We start from the raw sequence: 18,157 nt of genomic DNA on the forward strand, positions 1-18,157 counted from the left end.
TGGTACGCAGAGTTGATTTCCCTGATAACATATTCTGTGCAAGTTTGATTGGTGAACATTAGTGCCATATACAAAGTTTCATGGGTCATTTGCTCCAGGAAGATTATGGTATACAAATAGTAACAACTACTGGGGATTTTTCTTGGAAGAACATAAAATTCCAAGTATTGCTACCAGGAAAAAAAAAACAAACAAACAACTTCCAAATCCTTTATTTCACTCTGTAACGAATACAGCATCATGTAAACTTTATAATTTCAAGATTTATATATTTTTTGCTTGGAACATCAAAGCAGTCACAATTCATAATTTATTTCACATCACAGTTTACAGATCACCAAATAGAATTTTAGTTCATTCTCAGAATGGCAAACATCCTGTTTTAAGTGAGTGATGGAAAAACAAAATGCCATGCCAAGTTCACCAGAATACGTATAATTGGTCTACGATGATGCTGTGTTCTTAACTCGAGTGACATGACAAAAATGATGGCTTACTTTGGAAAACTGCAACATCCAATACATGCAGTACGGACCATGTTCATTTCATTAAAAAAAAAATCATTTGTTGTCAATTACATGTACAACTCTCTTGTCAAATCTGTGCAAGAGAAGTTTTTTTCTCAAAGCTATACAATCTAAATTACCTTTAGTTTCATGGTGGATTTTTAAGGAATTGTTTCCTGCCCACAGGTGAGTGGAGCAGAGAGTTTCCTCACAATTGTATTCATCTGCGGAAGCTTGGCAATAACTCCATATCAAGAGTGATTGAGCAGAGAGGTTGTCCACGCTCCATGCTTTTGTTAACATCAGTTTTGAGATCTACAGATAATCTGAATACAGACTTTTGCTTCAGAAGCCACCAGTTCTATTCACAGTGCCCCAAGGCTTGAGTTCCTCCTGGACCAGAGTTGACCCATGGGGACCTGAAGTCCACTCAGGCTCACTGAGATGTGGAAAGAAGTGCCCCCATGACAGAGGTAAGGCTTTAAAACCTTCTCCTTTGTGCTCTTTGTAGCCAGAGTTAAGTGCCACTTTCAGTAGTGGTGAGAGAGGCAGCCTGCCATTCTCCTCCAAATACTAAATCTTTTAATTTAATACTAAAAAGAAGCACAAGCTGGAATCAAGATTCCCAGGAGAAAGAGCAATAACTTCAGATATGCAGATGACACCACCCTCATGGCAGAAAGTGAAGAGAAACTAAAAAGCCTCTTGATGAAAGCAAAAGAGGAGAGTGAAAAAGTTGGCTTAAAGCTCAACATTTAGAAAATAAAGATGATGGCATCTGGTCCCATCACTTCATGGCAAATAGATGGGGAAACAGTGGAAACAGTGTCAGACTTTATTTTTTTGGGCTCCAAAATCACTGCAGATGGTGATTGCAGCCATGAAATTAAAAGATGCTTACTCCTGGGAAGGAAAGTTATGACCAACCTAGATAACATATTGAAAAGAAGAGACATTACTTTGCTAACAAAGGTCCGACTAGTCAAGGCTATGGTTTTTTCAGTAGTCATGTATGGATATGAAAGTTGGACTGTGAAGAAGGCTGAGCGCCGAAGAATTGATGCTTTTGAACTGTGGTGTTGGAGAAGACTCTTGAGAGTCCCTTGGACTGCAAGGAGATCCAACCAGTCCATTCTAAAAGAGATCAGTCCTGGGTGTTTTGGAAAGAATGATACTAAAGCTGAAACTCCAGTACTTTGGCCACCTCATACGAAGAGTTGACTCATTGAAAAGACTCTGATGCTGGGAGGGATTGGGGAAGGAGGAGAAGGGGACAACAGAGGATGAGATGGCTGGATGGCATCACTGACTCAATGGACGTGAGTCTGAGTGAACTCCGGGAGTTGGTGATGGACAGGGAGGCCTGGTGTGCTGCAATTCATGGGGTCACAAAGAGTCGGACACGACTGAGCGACTGAACTGAACTGAACTGAACGATTGATTGGTTCCTTCAGTATTCTTCTCTTAAAATAATCCCAACTTCCCTAACCACAAAGTTGTGTTTTCTGGCCTTAATTAGCTTTGTTGCTGTAAGATAACCCCCTCCAGTCCATCTTGAGTCTCTTTGGTTATAGAGAATACAGGATGGTGCTTGGAGAAAGAATGGGTCAGATCCAGGGCTGAACCCTTTCTTTGACCCCTCTGAGGATGCCACCTTGGGCCACTCCCCTCTCTCTGACCCCCAGTTCATCCCTCTGGATTGTGGGGATTAAATGAGATAATTCTGTTACAGAAATCATCCAACATTCTGTTTGAAATACAGCTCTCAAAAATGCTACTTTCTTTCCCCAAATCATTACTGTAGTGAAAGTCAGTTGTCTATAACTGCGTGTCTAAAGTGATCATCACCAGCCACTAGTGGCTATGCACATTTAAATCAATCAAAATTAAATATGCTTTAAAATTCAGTTCTTCAACTACACTAACCCCATTTCAAGCATTAAAGAGTCATCTGTAGCTTGTGGCTACCATACTGGATTGTGTAAACATACAAGATTTTCATCAGAAAATTCTACTGGATAGTGTTGGTTTTATTCATTTGGATTTCAAGGCTTCCAAACATCCACATCAGTCTTTACCTAAACTATGTCATGGGAAAACTTTCCTTTGGTAACAGGAATAAATGCAAGCCCTTTGTTTCCTATCATATCTCTTTTAAAAGAAAACTAGTCTCCAGTTGTGTATCTCAAAGAACTCAGCCTCACTGGATTCAGGCTAGAAATGCTTTCTCCTTATCCTCAGAGATTCAGAAAACAACTATTAGCTGTCCCACCACAGCCTAGACCTATGTCTAGGGTCATGGGCACTGAAGCCTCTACCTTGTCCTTGAGAGTCTGGTGGGGTGTGGGCACAACATGGAAAGCTCCAACCCTGCTCTTGTTCCCAAAGCAAAATGCCCTCTCTGGGGACTCACTGCGGCCAGTATGAACCTCAGGTAGCTTATGAGCCCCTGTGTAGGACATGGTGAGTCCCCCACGAGTCCCTGGCACCCTCGAGGGAGAAAGGAGGAAGCCGCAAGTCTAGGAGAGCAGATGGAGTGACCCAGGCCTCCGTTCTTTCCACCACCAGCCAAGCGTCTCCCTCCAGGGGTCTCAGGAGAGACACTGTGGACCACCGACCCAGCATGGAAAATGTGGGGGTTTGCAGGGTGAACCCAAACAGAAGCGAAGAGGTCACTTGGAGAACACAAGATGCGAACCCAAACAACCAGGTGAGCTGAATTTTCTCCACAAGCGTTCCTAGTTCCAGGGCTGCAGATAGAAGCATCTCGGTCACCCCTGAACTGAACTGAACTACGATGAAGCAGCTTTCAGTAGCTAAGGGTTGATTATCCATATTCTTCTTCCTATTCCACCAGCATTCACTGATACCAGGGGGAAGAATAAAAAAGGAATATAGACTCAATGCCAGTAGCTCCAACAAAAGATGAGAATAAGAAGGCTAAAAGTAATAGCTAAGATTTTATTTAATGACCGGCAGTTTTTAGACCCTGCTATCTCTCTACATCATTTGTGAAATTTTCACAGCTGATTGCATTAGTTTCAAGACTACACCTCAATTTTTAAATAATAATCACAATCATGGCCATTACTGTGAAGTGCCTTATGTGCGTGTAGATATTAGTGCCCAGGAGCCTCACTGATAATCCTTTGACGGAGGTAGTACCCCCAAGGCCTGGGGCGGGGGTGAAACAACTGGCCTCAGCTCACACTGGTGCAGCTGCTCCTCACACCGGGCAGCCTAGCTCCAAGTCTGAGCTCTGAGCCTCTGTGCAGTCTGCAAATGGAATAGAAACGAACCAAAGACGTACAGTTTGAATAAGCCCCTCTTTCCCCAAGCTCCCTTCCACTGTTAGCAGCTTCTGACTGTCCTTCTAGAGACGGTCTGGGAGAATGTCAGGATCCAGAAAGGAGCAGTTGGGGTTTTACATCGTGTGTGTGTGATAAGTCGCTTCAGTCATGTGCAATTCTTTGCGACCCCATAGCTCCCCATAACCTGCCAGGCTCCTCTGTCCATGGGATTTCCTAGGCAAGAATACGGGAGTGGGTTGCCATTTCCTACCCCAGGGGATCTTCCAAACTCAGGGATCCAACCCATATATTTACATCTCCTGCACTGGCAGGCGGGTCATTTGTGTGTAAATTGGGGGTTTTCATCTTTACTAGTCCCTGAAGTCAACTTTGCTCCCCAAGCCTCCACGGGTAAGAAAACATTGTCATTAAGGATACTCAAGATACCCCATCTGCCCCAGCAGTGCTCTCATGGATCCTACTCTGAGCCACAGCCTGGATTCCAGTCTCTATCTTAGGGGTTCCTTCTCTTGCCCAGGGTCTTTCCTCCTTCCCATTCCTCCTGAGCCTGCTCTTCTTAGAGGAGCGCCTGAGGCAGTGCAGCTGACTGCTGTCCAGCCTGGGAACAGTCACTTCTCCCGGCTCACAGCCTGGCCCGGCCTCTATGGCTGGAGAAGTAGGGAGTTGTTGGGGGAGGGCGTCTCCCTTCACCACCTGGTTTAGCCCAGTGTTGTGGAATCTGCCAATACTGTCTTCTCAGGTTGGAGGGAGCTGGGGTGTTCCCTGGCCCAGCATGAGCAGACCTCCCACGGGGCAGTCTTAGAGCTCTTTAGTTCCTGCCAGTAGTACCTGCCTCAGAAATCCATTAGGAATTTTTCAACTGGGACAGCAAAATCATGCTTCAGTTGGCTTAAACAATAAAGTTGACTCACTGGTTCCTGTAACTGAAAGGTCTGGATAGGGTAGGCTTCAGGAAGATCATGAGCCAGCAGGTCAGTAATGTCTCAAGGACCTGGCTTCTTTTATGCCTCCTCTCTGCCTTCATCTGGAGAAGGCGATGGCACCCCACTCCAGTACTCTTGCCTGGAAAATCCCATGGATGGAGGAGACTGGTGGGCTGCAGCCCATGGGGTCGCTGAGAGTTGGACACGACTCAGTGACTTCACTTTCACTTTTTACTTTCATGCATTGGAGAAGGAAATGGCAACCGACTCCAGTGTTCTTGCCTGGAGAATCCCAGGGATGGAGGAGCCTGGTGAGCTGCCGTCTATGGGATTGCACAGAGTCGGACACGACTGAAGTGACTTAGCAGCTGCCTTCATCCCGACACCCACTCTCCTGAGGATGGCACGATGGCGCCAACAGCTTCCGGGGCCATGGCTTCCTCTCAAAATCACAGCAAGAGAGGGAAGAACATGGTGTCTTAGACGAGCACAGGAGCTCCTCTCCAAGACACCATCAGCAGCTCCTCATGATTCACTCTCTGTGTGGTCAGGCTGTTCAAGATGGCTGCTCTCCTGCTCTCTGTCCACCCCCTGCTCGACCAGTACCTGCTTCTCTCACATCACTATTTAGTCCCCTTAATCATAAGGCCCAATCAATAACTGCCTGCGTGCTTGCCCCTTGTCCCAGCCGCTGGTTTCCCTGGTAACTGATGAGCCAACTTGATGTTAATTCCCCATGTAAGCGTCAACCTCTTTTTTTCCTCTTCCCCATAGCAAAGACTACAGCCGTGTCCTGTCTGCTGTATGGGGTAGGGGGTGTCTCTCCAGGACCTTTGGCTTCAGACTTGTAAGCTCTGCTATCTGATAGCCCCTGATGTCTTGCTCTCTGTATTCAGGCTCTTTCTTCCGTCTCATGGCTGGGCAGCTAGCTCCAAGGCTTGCAGGCCAGCACATGTCCGGATAGGTCCCTGAGTCTATGCCGAAACCCCCACAATGCCCAGAGGTGTGAAGGTGGAGTGAAGCACGTTCAGCAGCACTGGGGAAGGGCAGGGAATGACGAAGATCAGAGCAGCATCACCCAGAGGAAGAGCAGTCCCTGCTGGGAGACCCCAGCCTTTTTTGTCCTTTTGCTTTTCTTAGCTAGAAAAGATGTTTTCCTCCATTTTATTTGATGACATTTTCACAGAAACACGTTAGTATTTACTAATAGGTCAGCAAGAGACTGCTGGTCAAAAGTCAAACTGAAAATTTCATCAACAATTAATTTACAAACCCCCCATTGTATAGAGATCCCTAGGTGGAGAATCTGGACAGTATTCTGGGCTGGATCTGTGGAGAAACAAAGCTCTTCCAGCTTCTGTAACCTCAGATGACAGCTCCTCTGGCTGAATGCCCAGCTGACTCTGTTCTCAGGTGTATTCTTGGGGCTTGGATAAAGAACAGGGGGCCTGTGGCTCATGGAACTGGCTCCTAAGTCCTCATACACACCCTCTACAAGCCAGGAGAGCTGGGGATGGCCATGGCAGTAGGGTCACCTTGCTCTTCTCTGCACATCACGGCCCAGGCCCCTCAGGCTGCTGTAAAGGCACTTCAGCAAGCTTGTGTTTAGCTACCCGCAGGGAAGGCACATCCCAGCTCCTCCTTCCTAGAGGAGGGGAATCAACAGTTAATGCCTCTCAAAGCCCTCCCACTTAGCTCTCTGGCCTCTTACCACTCAAAGGGACAGGAAGGGGCAGGGCAGGTGCCCAGGGCTGCTGAATACCTCGACTTGGACAATGAACAGCTGCCCATCCTGCAGTCTGTTCAATCAGAATTCAGGTCTCCTGGCTCAAGACTCTGCCCCTATTAAAATGGCAAAACCCCTGAAAGAAGAAAGGCAATGAACTGTGGCAGTCATTTACACTACAGTATGAATTAGCTCTTTGGCTCCTGTCCTGGATAGTCTAATGAGGGGAAACATGACTAGGCCAGAGGCAGAAGAGTGTTGAAAGGTGAGGTGCAGAGGGAGGAAGACAAGTGCAAACTGCCTGTATAAGCTGAGGTCATGCTTGCTCTGGCTGTGCTGAGTGATATTAATAGAATTGTAATGTCCCTGTAGGAATGGTGATGAAGAAACTGATAGGAAGGGCACTCATACACAGCATTTCATTTATTTATTTAGAATGGGTAATACATGTTAAAAAACACTGCAAAAGGTTATATAGTAAAGAGTTTCTCACACCCCTGTCCCCCATCCCATTATTGCTATTTTCCTATAAACTTGTTCAGACATCTTTGCCTGTTTGCACATTTCTGTATATACTCATATCATGGCAATCCACTCCAGTATTCTTGCCTGGAGAATCCCCTGGGTAGAGGAGCCTATCAGGCTACAGTCCATGGGGTCACAAAGAGCTGGACGTGACTGAAGCGACTTAGCATACATGCATGCATATGTTTATATAGTTTGTTTCTTTTTGAACAAACAGTAGCATACAATTTGCCCTACCCTGCACCTTGCTGTCTGTTAACATTATACCTTAGAGATGGCTCAGTATCTACACTCCTGGATCTCATTCCTTAATGGTGGTAGAGTATCCCACTAGATGGAGGTACCATAATTATTCAGCCATGGGACTTAGATTTTTCCAGCTTTTACTCTTCACTCTTTCCTAAAATGTGTACTGATGCCTATGGTATGCCAGACACTGTTCTGGGGTGGAGAGCAGAAAATGAGACATTTGTAAAATGAATTTACAACCTACATGAGAGAAACATTCTCATACATCTCTGTGTACAAGTGTGGATGTATCATTTCTATAAGCTATAGAGGTAGAATTGCTGGGTCAGTGGGTACATGAACTGCTAATTTTGATAGACATTACAAATAGCCTAGAAAAATATTATATCAATTTTCCTTCTGAATCTTTTCAATTATGTCTAAGTACACATATAATGATTTATACCATTATATTTCTTAAACATAAGCCAAATCCTCCATTATAAAAATGCTCACAATCACCTGAGCCATGATTAAGGTACTAGAAGAAGGGAATAGCCACCCACTGCAATATTCTTGCCTGGAGAATTCCATGGACAGAGAAGCCTGGAGGGCTACCATCCTTAGGGTTGCAAAGAGTTGGCCACGATTGAGCTAACACACACACAAACATAACATACAGGACACTCTTGGCGGGGGTGGGGGGGTTGGCCAATCCCACTGGCTAAGACTTTCCTCCCTGCCTGCAGGACAGTCCTCCCACAACACCAGGGAGACCAGGGCGGGATCAGCCCTGTGACACAAGTTCAGGCCCTTTGGCACACATAGTGCACCGTTAACAACATCGCCCCGCACACGGCATCTGGCAAGAAGGAACAACACACACACAGTGTAGGAACTTAGGGGAAAAAATATTAGTGATTCTCGTGACACATCTCAGCCTGCAAGTGAAAATCGCTCAGTTAAAAAATCGCTCAATTGTGTCTGACTCTTTGCGACCCTGTGTAGCCCACCAGGCTCCTCTGTCCATGAGATTCTCCAGGCAAGACTACTGGAGTGGGTAGCCATTCCCTTCTCCAGGAGATATTACCAACCCAGGGATCAAACCTGAGTCTCTTGCATTTCAAGCAGATTCTTTACCATCTGAGCCACCAGGGAAGCCCCATTCCTTAGTGTTTAAAGAACTTCGATAAATCAATTAGAATCTCACAGATCTCACAGATAAATGGACAAAGGACAAACACAGTTTTCAATCAAGGGGATCTTCTCCTGTTCTAGAAAATCTGTTAATAAAGTGAATACTGTAATTAACTTTTGAAATATGTGTTCCTGACCAACAATCTGGCCCAAGTGTAGTTACTACCACTATTATAAACAGCTGACCTTGGAAGAATTCTCTGTACTCAGGCAGCTATGCTTGTTCCCTTGTGTGACTATTTCTTCTTAGGCAAGAATACTAGAGTGGGTTGCCATTCCCTTCTCCAGGGAATCTTCCCAATGCAGGGATCAAGCCTGTAGCTGTGTCTGGAGCTGTGACAGCCATTCTATAATCATGGAGGTGAGTCTATGGACAGGTGAGTCTGTGGACAAAAAGCCAAACAGCTGAGGAGAGCTGTGCAGAAGGATGGAGAAAGGCTGAATCCTTCAAACCATCCGGGAGACCTCCCACTCCACACCACTGCAGAGTCCACAACGTTGATGAGTTTTCCTGTTACTGCAGTTGAAAGCTGCCCAGCACCCACTGGGGGTGAAGAACTGAAATAAAATAAGGAAAATTTAGTCTTTATAAAACCTGGAAGTGATAAGTTCTCAAGAAACCTACCATGATAACCCCTTGGAGGAGAAGATGCCTGGATTCTAGGAAGATACTTATTTGTGTTAGGCTGCCTCTGAAGGCAAGAAACAGAACCTTTAGCTTCAATGAACAGAAGAAATGAGCTCCAGGATCAGCTGATTTGGGTGCTCAGCGTCATCAGGATCCCAGGCTCCTCCTTTCTCTTCTGCTCAGCCATTCTACAGATGGGCTTCATCGCGAGACTGTTGGCAAGATAGGGGTGCACTTACACGGGGCACACCCAGACACAATATACATGCTCTGCCGTCTTCCCATTGTCCCTCAGACCTGGCGTTCAGTTGTCTTCTCCTTGTCCTCTCCCTCCAGCGGCACCTGCTCGCGCTTCACACATGCCAGTGGACTCCTGCCTCGGGGCCTCTGCACTTGCGGTCCCCTCTGCCTACAGTGCTCTTCCCATACATGTCCATCTGGCTCCCTCATCTCTCCTTCAGGTCCTTACTTAAATATCACTTTCTCAGTGAGGTATGTTTTGACTACGGTATTTAAAATTATAACCAACTCCCCATCCCCTTCTCCACAGCGTGTAACTGCATCCAACAAAGGGTCCATTCCCTCGCCTCTTGGTCTCCCCTTGCCTAGAAGCTGTGCTCCAGGAGCCTGGAGACTTATCAGATTGCCCCCCTCCTCACTTCCCTCAGGGCCCAGCAGGAAGAGTGTTCCATGAATACCTTGGAGAAAAGACGGGCACGAGACGGACAACACCCAAACGAAGAAATGGGGGAGGAAAGATGTTTTCAAAGATGGCGTCCCCATCTGTCGCCCCCGCCCCCAGCCTTCCCCCACGCGTATCTTATCCAGATTCTTTTTATGTGGGGCGTCAACCAGTAACCAGCAAGAAGGGACTTTCTTTGGTTCCTCGGTGGGGATGGGGTCAGCGAGTGTTGGGGAGGGGTAGACCCCTGAACAAACTAAAGACAGGTGGGAGAAAGGATGCTAGGAGTGCCTCTAATTCCGAGTTCTCCTGGGCTTTCTGTCTGTGACTTAAGAACAATGGCCATCTCGTTCCTTCACTGCCACGTGTCTAAAAAGAGTCGTCAACCCTTGCTACCTCCACAGAACTACAGCCCAATCCATGCCTCACTTCGCCGGACTCTGGATTCCACGCCCACCTGCGCTCCACCACGGTTATCAACGTTTCCAAGTCCAGTGCGGCCTCTAGGTTCTTATCAGCTTACCACCGCAGCCCCCTCTCTAGCCCCAATTCTCTGGGTATCTGGCTCACTTCAAAGTCATTGGGCTATAAGGACCCCCATCAACGCCAGCGTCACGTCCTGTTCTCCACCCGTTCCCAATTTCTTCTTCTGGGGAATAAGCTCCAAGCCTTGAACAACTGAAGCAGGTTTGCTGTGAAACCCTGAGGGCTTCGAAATCACAGCAACCGCAGCCAGAAACCAGGTCCCCGCGCTAGGTTGTGGGCGCGGGGTGGCGCCGACCTGGCCGCGCTCCCTGGAGAGAGGTCTCCACTGCCCCTTGTCCCCCGGCCCGCGCGGCCCCGGCCAGACATCCCCGCCCCGCGCCGCGGAGGCGCCGCCGCGTCCGGGTACCGAGCCGGGGCAGCTGGAGCCCGGGCGGAGTGGGGCGGGGCGGAGGGGCCCTGGGTTGCGGGAAACGCCGAGAGGGACCCGGACGCCCTCCAGCGGGCCGCCCTGGGGGCGGCGGGGAGGGGCCCGCCCGGCCTTATTTCCTCAAGCGCCGGCGCCGCCCACCCGAAGCTCGGACCGGTCGAGCGCCGCGCCAGCCCGCGTCCATGCAGCTCCGCAGGCAACCGCTTTCCGCTCCCCGGCCGGGGCACACGCGCCCCGCGGCCCAGCGGCTCGCGGTACCGCTGCTACTGCTGCTCGCCCTCCAGGGGGCGGCGGCGTCCGGGGAGCCCGAGGACTCCGGGTGGCTCCAGGACGCGGAGCCCTCGAGCCGGCTCCTCTCGCAGGCGGCGCGCGCGGCGCTGCACTTCTTCAACTTCCGCGCCGCCTCGCCCAGCGCCCTGCAGGTGCTGGCGAATGTGCTGGACGGCCGCGCGTGGGTGAGTACCCGAGCAGCGCGGGGCGCGCGCGGGGACCGGCCGCCAGCCGCGTGGGCGGTGACTGCCGAATGCGCGCGCCCGTGCTGGGGCTCCGCCGGCGAGAACGGTGTGCGCCAGGTGCGGAGACAGCCCGGAACAGTTCCCGCGCTTGGAAGGGCCCGTCGGGGCGCAGAGTCCGCGGAAAGCGGTCTTGTTCTTTCTGGCATTTACAAGGCCGTAAAGAATTTTCACAGGGTAGCTCCCATACCTGGGAAACAGGTACATGGGGAAACTGAGGAACAGGCCCTAAAGGCCAGGCTTGATCTTTCCAGAGTTGGTTGCTATGAGGTGGTCACTGAATGCACGACTTGAGCGTCAGTTCTGGACAGGGTTTTTCAAAATCCAAGCCAGTTCCCACGCCGAACCGTGGACGTTCCCTTGTCAAATGCAGGCCGTCTTGCAAGGGTTTAGGATAATATTGCAGTTTACGCGTTGGCCTGGCCAGGAACCTTCGTAATCCTGGCGTCTGCTTTAATCTAATAAGAGTGAATGACCCAGGGCTGTTGTGTTTGTAAACGGAATGAATGAGAATTTGGCAGCTTATTGTTTCGTTGCTAATTTCAAGGCTGTAGGTACTGTGTCCGTGGAGCTATGTTGCTTTTTCAAGTAGAAGATGAGTACGAAAGTTACAGAACTACCCTGTTTGTCCCCAAAGTAAGGATGCTCTTTCTAGCAACCCCCAATATTCCACAAAGCCTGTAGACTCATCATTGAAGAAGCTAGAGTTTAATGAAGAGGATAAAGAGAAAAATTTAAGGAGTGGCAGTAGAAGTTTTAAGATAGTTCTAGACGTGATGTTGGGGGTGTGAGAACGCCATTTGGAAGAGAACGCCTTGGTTCTTCAAAGACTTAACCCTGCACCCAGTTTGGCTAGATTTATTAACTGGTGAAAGCATTTTTTTTTCCCTAGAAAAAGGCAACCTGCGCTTGTCACTTGTAACAGACCTTGCTGTGTCAAGGAGGTTCAGTTTAACTCCCCCCGCCCCCCACTTCCCCGCAGAGAAGTGACGGAATAGAACTTGAGAACTTTCTATCAAAGTGGAGAGTAGCCACGTCCCAGAGCCCAAACAGCAACCCCCCCCCAACCCCACTCCCCACCTGGAGATTTGCTCCCTGCTCATCAGTGGGAAGGATTCTCTACAGAAAGCCAAGCTCAGATTTCTAAAGTGCACCAGGAATTTTTCAGCCCCAGAAATGTTTTTCCTTCTTCTGACCATTAAATAATTAAATAATTTGCATTTTCATGCATTTAGTTATCCCCTTATTTTTTACTTACATAATTTTAATTTTTAAAACGTTTTTATTTTATATTGGAGTGCTGATTAACAAAGCTGTGATAGTTTCAGGTGAACAGCAGAGGGACTCAGCCATGCATGTACATGTATGGCACCCTCCCATCCAGGATGCCATGTAACATTGAGCAGAGGTCCATGCGCTATACAGTAGGACCTTGCTGGATACCCCCTTTTAAAAAAATTGAATTTGTGGCATCTTTCTTAAAATAAACTAGCTCTCAAAATCCAAGTGAGTGAAGAAAATTTTTCCTTTCTTATCCAGAGAGCTCAGTTACTCTTTTCATCTGTAATAATATAATCCTGAATTTTAAAAGGAGGCTCTTTTTTGGCCTAAAAAATCCCAGGGGTGTGGGGGTAATCAGTAAATTAGAGACAGATATGCATGAAAGGGAGGAGGAGTTAGTAGAAGAACCCAGAGCATTGACCCTAAGAAAGGATATATTCCTGTGATCTTCTGGTTTACTTTTACATTTCCTCCAAAAATGATTAAGTGCTTTAACATCAGGGAGCCAAGGAAGAGAACTTGGTGACTTTCAGGGCCAAGACTCTAAGTGGTTTCAGTTTCTATGGAAATTCAATGAAATTGCTTGATTGCAATCACTTGATTGATTGAAGCTACTTGAATGAGGAGAGACCTTTAATGCAAGGAATTTCTGCTTCAATTACATGAGCAGTTGTATCGTTGAGAAGAGGTGGAAGATGATTGACTCTCAGCTACTTTATCCAGTCAGTGCATTAGTAGAGTAAGTGCTGAGTTGCTGCACAATGTCTTTCATTCCTCCAGGACTGACTCTGGGTTTAGCAGGCGGCTGGGTGCGTAAGAGAAGTATAGCTGGTAGCATCCTTCTCCATCCTCTGGGTCATTGTGTCCCTCGGTAGATGAGAGACTGGGACCAAATCAGGGTTTTTCAAGCTAATGGCACACTGGTTGGTTATGACATCTATTTAGTGGTTGCAGTTGTTTTTTGTTTGTTTTTAATGAAACAATTGGAAATACAAATTGTTTAGCGTGCATTGCAGAGTAAAGGTAAGCAGTGCCTCAAAAGATTGCAAACATACATGTATGAAATGGTTCATTATGAAGCATGCAGTTCTTGTGTGTTTCAGTTGAAAAAAATTTGAAAGCCTGTGAGCCAGATGATTTTTAAGACCTCTTCCAGCTCTGAAATTTCTAAATTCTAAGTGATTTTTCGATTCTGGGTGAATCCCTTATTTTAGGAACAATATTGCCCTCTAGTGGTAAAATGCAGTAACAGCTATGGTAGTGAATGTTAGTCACTAGTCTGTCCCACTCTTTGCCTCCACATGGCTGTCTGTGGAATTCTCCAGGTAAGAATAATGGAGTGGGTTGCCATTCCCCTCTCCAGGGGATCTTCCTGACTCAGGGATCAAACCTGGGTCTCCTGCATTGCAGGCAGATTCTTTACCGTCTGGCCACCCACGATGATAGTAAATGCAAAGAAGTATTGAGATTCTCAAGTCAGGACTAGCTGGTGAAACCACTTGTGAGTATTCTGTTTTGTTTACTGATCATAAGGAGAGATTGTAAGGAGAGAGGCATAGTGAGGGACACAGGCACCCCTCACTGCCCCTGTCTGATGACCTCTCTTTCCCAACCGTACACTACCCTTCCATGACCAGAAGGCTCCTGTTTCTCTGATGCCGCAGGCTCCAGAGCATGGAAGGTTGTGGTGTTGAAAACTCGTATGCTACCCAGGGTACGTACCCTGGATAAGCCTGCTTCCGACCACCTGGGGCTGTCCCTTACAGTGAGGCAAGTATGCTCAGGACACTTCTAAGACCTACAACCACTAGTCCTTGCCCCAAGCATCTGGTGAGAAGCCAGCCTTTCCCTGGCATTTAGAAAGCCTGGTGAGATCTTTGTGTGCACAGACTTAAGAACAAAGGCAACCCATTTGAAATCAGCCCTTATTTGGGGATTACTCAGAGGACCAGGCCATGACCTGGTTGGAAACATTAATCAAAACAGTTGACCAAAGGTAAGGCGGGGGGAATTATGCCCAAACCTTAACTGCTTCAATTAAAATGAAAATCAGCAAATATAAAACTATCATCTGTCTTTTGGTGTAGCATGAAGGACATTAATGGGCACTCCTTGCAGTCTTTCAAGCAAGAAGATCCACCCATAATGGGCATCTGTGACTTTCACTTTTGTTTACTTACAATGGCAGAAGCACTTGCAAAGAATACAGTTCACAATCCTCTCCTTTTACTTCTGACTTTTCTTGCCTAACCCTGACTCGCTCACACCCAGTTAACCAGCAAGAGTTATTAGAGACTTCATCAATTCTTTTTACAGTATTTAACTTGGATTTTGTGGACTTATGTTTTTTTCTGCCTACTCTTCACCGGTTTACTTAACAATTTTGCAGCTAGATAATGGGTACACCTAACATAGGCATGGAGAAGGCAGTGGCACCCCACTCCAGTACTCTTGCCTGGAAAATCCCATGGATGGAGGAGCTTGATGCGCTGCAGTCCATGGGGTCGCTAAGAGTCGGACACAACTGAGCGACTTCACTTTCACTTTTCACTTTCATGCACTGGAGAAGGAAATGGCAACCCACTCCAGTGTTCTTGCCTGGAGAACCCCAGGGACGGGGGAGCCTGGTGGGCTGCCGCCTCTGGGATTGCACGGAGTCGGACACAACTGAAGCGACTTAGCAGCAGCAGCAACATAGACAAGTTTCAGAGCAAAACAGCTGACTTCTGTTGATCATCCATCCCCCTCCCCACAGCTGGGCTGGCTGCTGTGTACCCTCCCTCCCCGCCACCCCGCCTCCCCCCCGTGTCTATGGGCAGAACAAAGCCTGTCCACTGAGCCGACAAGGCAGCTGGGAGAGCGCCTAGTATACTAAGAAAAAGCTTCTTCCTTTATCCCTTTTCAATCTATAAAGCACTTTAATACAGCATAATTCATCTAATTACTGCTCTCCTTGAAGTCTTCTCTCCATTAATGTCAATAATTCAGAGGTGATGGTTCACAAGAACAGAAAAGCAATGCATCAAGCAGACCATAGAAAAGAAACCTGGAGAATGAAGAAGGCTGCAATGAATATGGAGGGGAAGGATATGTAATAAAACCCTAAAGTGAAAGAATCCCTACTTTCACACAAGGAAGGCTGCTCAGTGCTTTTACAGCCTCCATGAAAGAACCACAGGGGGATAGCTATGGGCAGGATGAAGGTGGTGCTCCTCAGCGCCCTCTGCTGTGTTAATGAAACATAACAATCCAGAAAGCGCAGAACAGAGACCTTCCAGGGCACTGCACCTGCTAAGATGGCACCGGTGCCCCCCATGTCTCTGCCCTCCTTCTCCAACCCCCGCCCACAGTGCCCACTTAGCCTGCAGGCTCTGACTGCAGAGTTTGGATCCAGCACCGAAGTGAAAAAAGCCCTGAGGTTAAATCTAGCCTTGGCCTTCCCGGCCTCGTCCTTCAGTCACCCGAACCAGCTACAAGTGAGCTGGCAAGTAGGAATGCTTTTAACCAGCTTGTAAGAAGTTGCTTTTGAATCACACACATTTTTTTTTACCAGCCCACATTTCCACTCGTCTTGCCACACAGGGTGTCAGAGCCAAGGATGCGTGTGATCACAGAGGGTTAGTCTTGGCCCCAAAGAAAGACCACTGCTGGTGGGTCATGAATTTAACCACCAGGAGTCTGGCTTCGTGGCATGCTCTTCTTGAACAACCTAGGTGGTTCGGCTGGAGACAGAATGTAAATAGCCCTAAAATGACTGATCTTAAAGAGACACAGAATGTTAAATACACAAACACACAGTCTCCCAAATCCCACCCAACCCTTGATCTCAGAGCATCAGCATGAATCACCTAGAAGTTCGTTCACGCTTCTGCAGGCTTGGCGTTTATTCGCCTTTGTGATGGTCCTCAGTTTAAGAGGTTTGCACAGAGTTAGTCTCATAGTAGCAGTAGCACTTCTCCACCTGGGGTTACTTCTTAGAATCATTCAGGACGTCTCTGGCCAGTAAAGTTGAGTTAGAAAAGAGTCTTGTACCATAGCTGTATAGGAGATGATGTGTCTCAGTACGGATGGCCGCAAGGGAGGTGCCCACACAGAACACGAGGAAGGATCACAAGTAATTTTGTATCTGTATTGATTTCACTGCTGTGACAAATGACCATAATCTTTGTAGGAAAAAACAACTCCCAAAGATGCATTCTCTTGTGATTCTGGAGGTCAGAAGACCGAAATCTAGGTGTTGCAAGGGTGTTTCCTCTGGAAATTCTAGGGGAGAATCCATTTCCTGGGTTTTTCCAGCTTCTAAAGGCTGCCTTCACTCCTTGGCTCGCTCTGCATCCTCCATCTTCCTAGCCAGCAGGCAGCATCTGATGATAACACTTGTAAGGACCCATGTGAGTATACTGGGCCCACCTGGATGAGCCAGGATACCTGTCCAGCTCAGGGTCCTTAACCTGATTGTACTGGCCACGTCCCCTCTGCCTTGTAACATGTTCAGACGCTCAAGAGATTAGGATGTGGACCTCTTTGGGTGCCAATCCTCAGCCCACCACACCCAGCTTCCGGGTGACTGTGAGCTGATGCAAGTACTTGCCACACCGCAAGACACGTGACTCTGCTCAAGAAAGGGCAGCTCTGGCTGATCTCTGCAGCCCCAGTAACCTCCTCACCCCCCAGCACGCCTGCCCTTCATATTCTGTCTTGACTGGCACTTGACTGTAGGCTGCTTTGTGCTCCTGCCCTGCACATGTGTCAGCTTCTACAGGGTGGAGGGCATCCCTTCTCTTTATCTCTTCCACTGTACTGACTAAAGACAATAGGAAGAAATGCCTTAGGAGGTGCTGATTTCCCCATCTTCAACCAAATGCTGAATAATCAAGTGTCGGTCAATTCTATGTTGGCAAGAAGTTGAAAGTCTCCAAGTCTAATATTCTATGAGTCTATATCCTTGAATTTTTCTGACTACAAACCCCAAAAGAAAAATATTTAAATATGTAAAGCATAGTGATTAAGATAATAAAATTAGATGAAAACAAAGGCAGCTGGAAGGGTGTTAGGACCACTGGGCACCTGGAACAGGAGGCCGGTCCAGGTCCCAACCCATTCCCAACCTGCCTACAACACCTCGAATCCCTCTCACAATCAGCCTTTCCTAAGGAGCCCCATCCTGGGCCAGAGGGGAAGCAGAGGGGAACACTGCCTCTGACCCTTCCCACACCAGCTCTTTGGGGAGCATCAAGAACTTATCCCCAGAGTTGGCCGAACAGCTTAACACATAGTAGTCTGCCTGTCTCTCTCCACTACTCCTTAGCCTGATAGTGTCCAAGGCAGAGATCTCCTTCATCCCCATGGGATAGGGCCTGATCTGAAGGTCACTGGCTTTTGCTCCATACCTTGCATTCACCTTATCTGGCATTGCCTGGGAAAAGGAAAATGCAGCGAAATAACTCCAGGGTATGATGTAATACACTCATGTTCTTCCTGTCCAGAACATAAGTGCAGCGCAGCAATTTTTATCCACAAATGAGTTGTTTACTTGTCTCCAACTAAGCCTGACTCATAAAACTAACCTTATAAAATGAAGAAGTTTGCTTTTCCTGGAATGGCATGACATTTATGTTTTCTTACCAAACGTGAAGTCTGGAGGGGACATTTAGAAGCCGAGTCTGTTAGGTCAGTGAAGCTCACTGTGCTCCCGAGGGGGAGATTAGCGTCAGCTTTGAGCTCT

General features: G+C 47.7%; 1 protein-coding gene across 1 annotated transcript in view; it reads left to right on the forward strand.

Annotated features, from left to right (window-relative positions):
* Positions 1-10,821: 10,821 nt before the first annotated feature.
* RARRES1 (retinoic acid receptor responder 1) overlaps positions 10,822-18,157 on the forward strand; it is a 43,584-nt gene continuing 36,248 nt past the window's right edge. Inside the window, exon 1 of the mRNA XM_052644061.1 lies at positions 10,822-11,094. Coding sequence (XP_052500021.1) covers positions 10,822-11,094 — 273 coding nt within the window. The remainder of the gene's footprint in view (positions 11,095-18,157) is intronic.

Source organism: Budorcas taxicolor, chromosome 1 (assembly GCF_023091745.1).
Source record: "Budorcas taxicolor isolate Tak-1 chromosome 1, Takin1.1, whole genome shotgun sequence".
NCBI lineage: Eukaryota > Metazoa > Chordata > Mammalia > Artiodactyla > Bovidae > Budorcas > Budorcas taxicolor.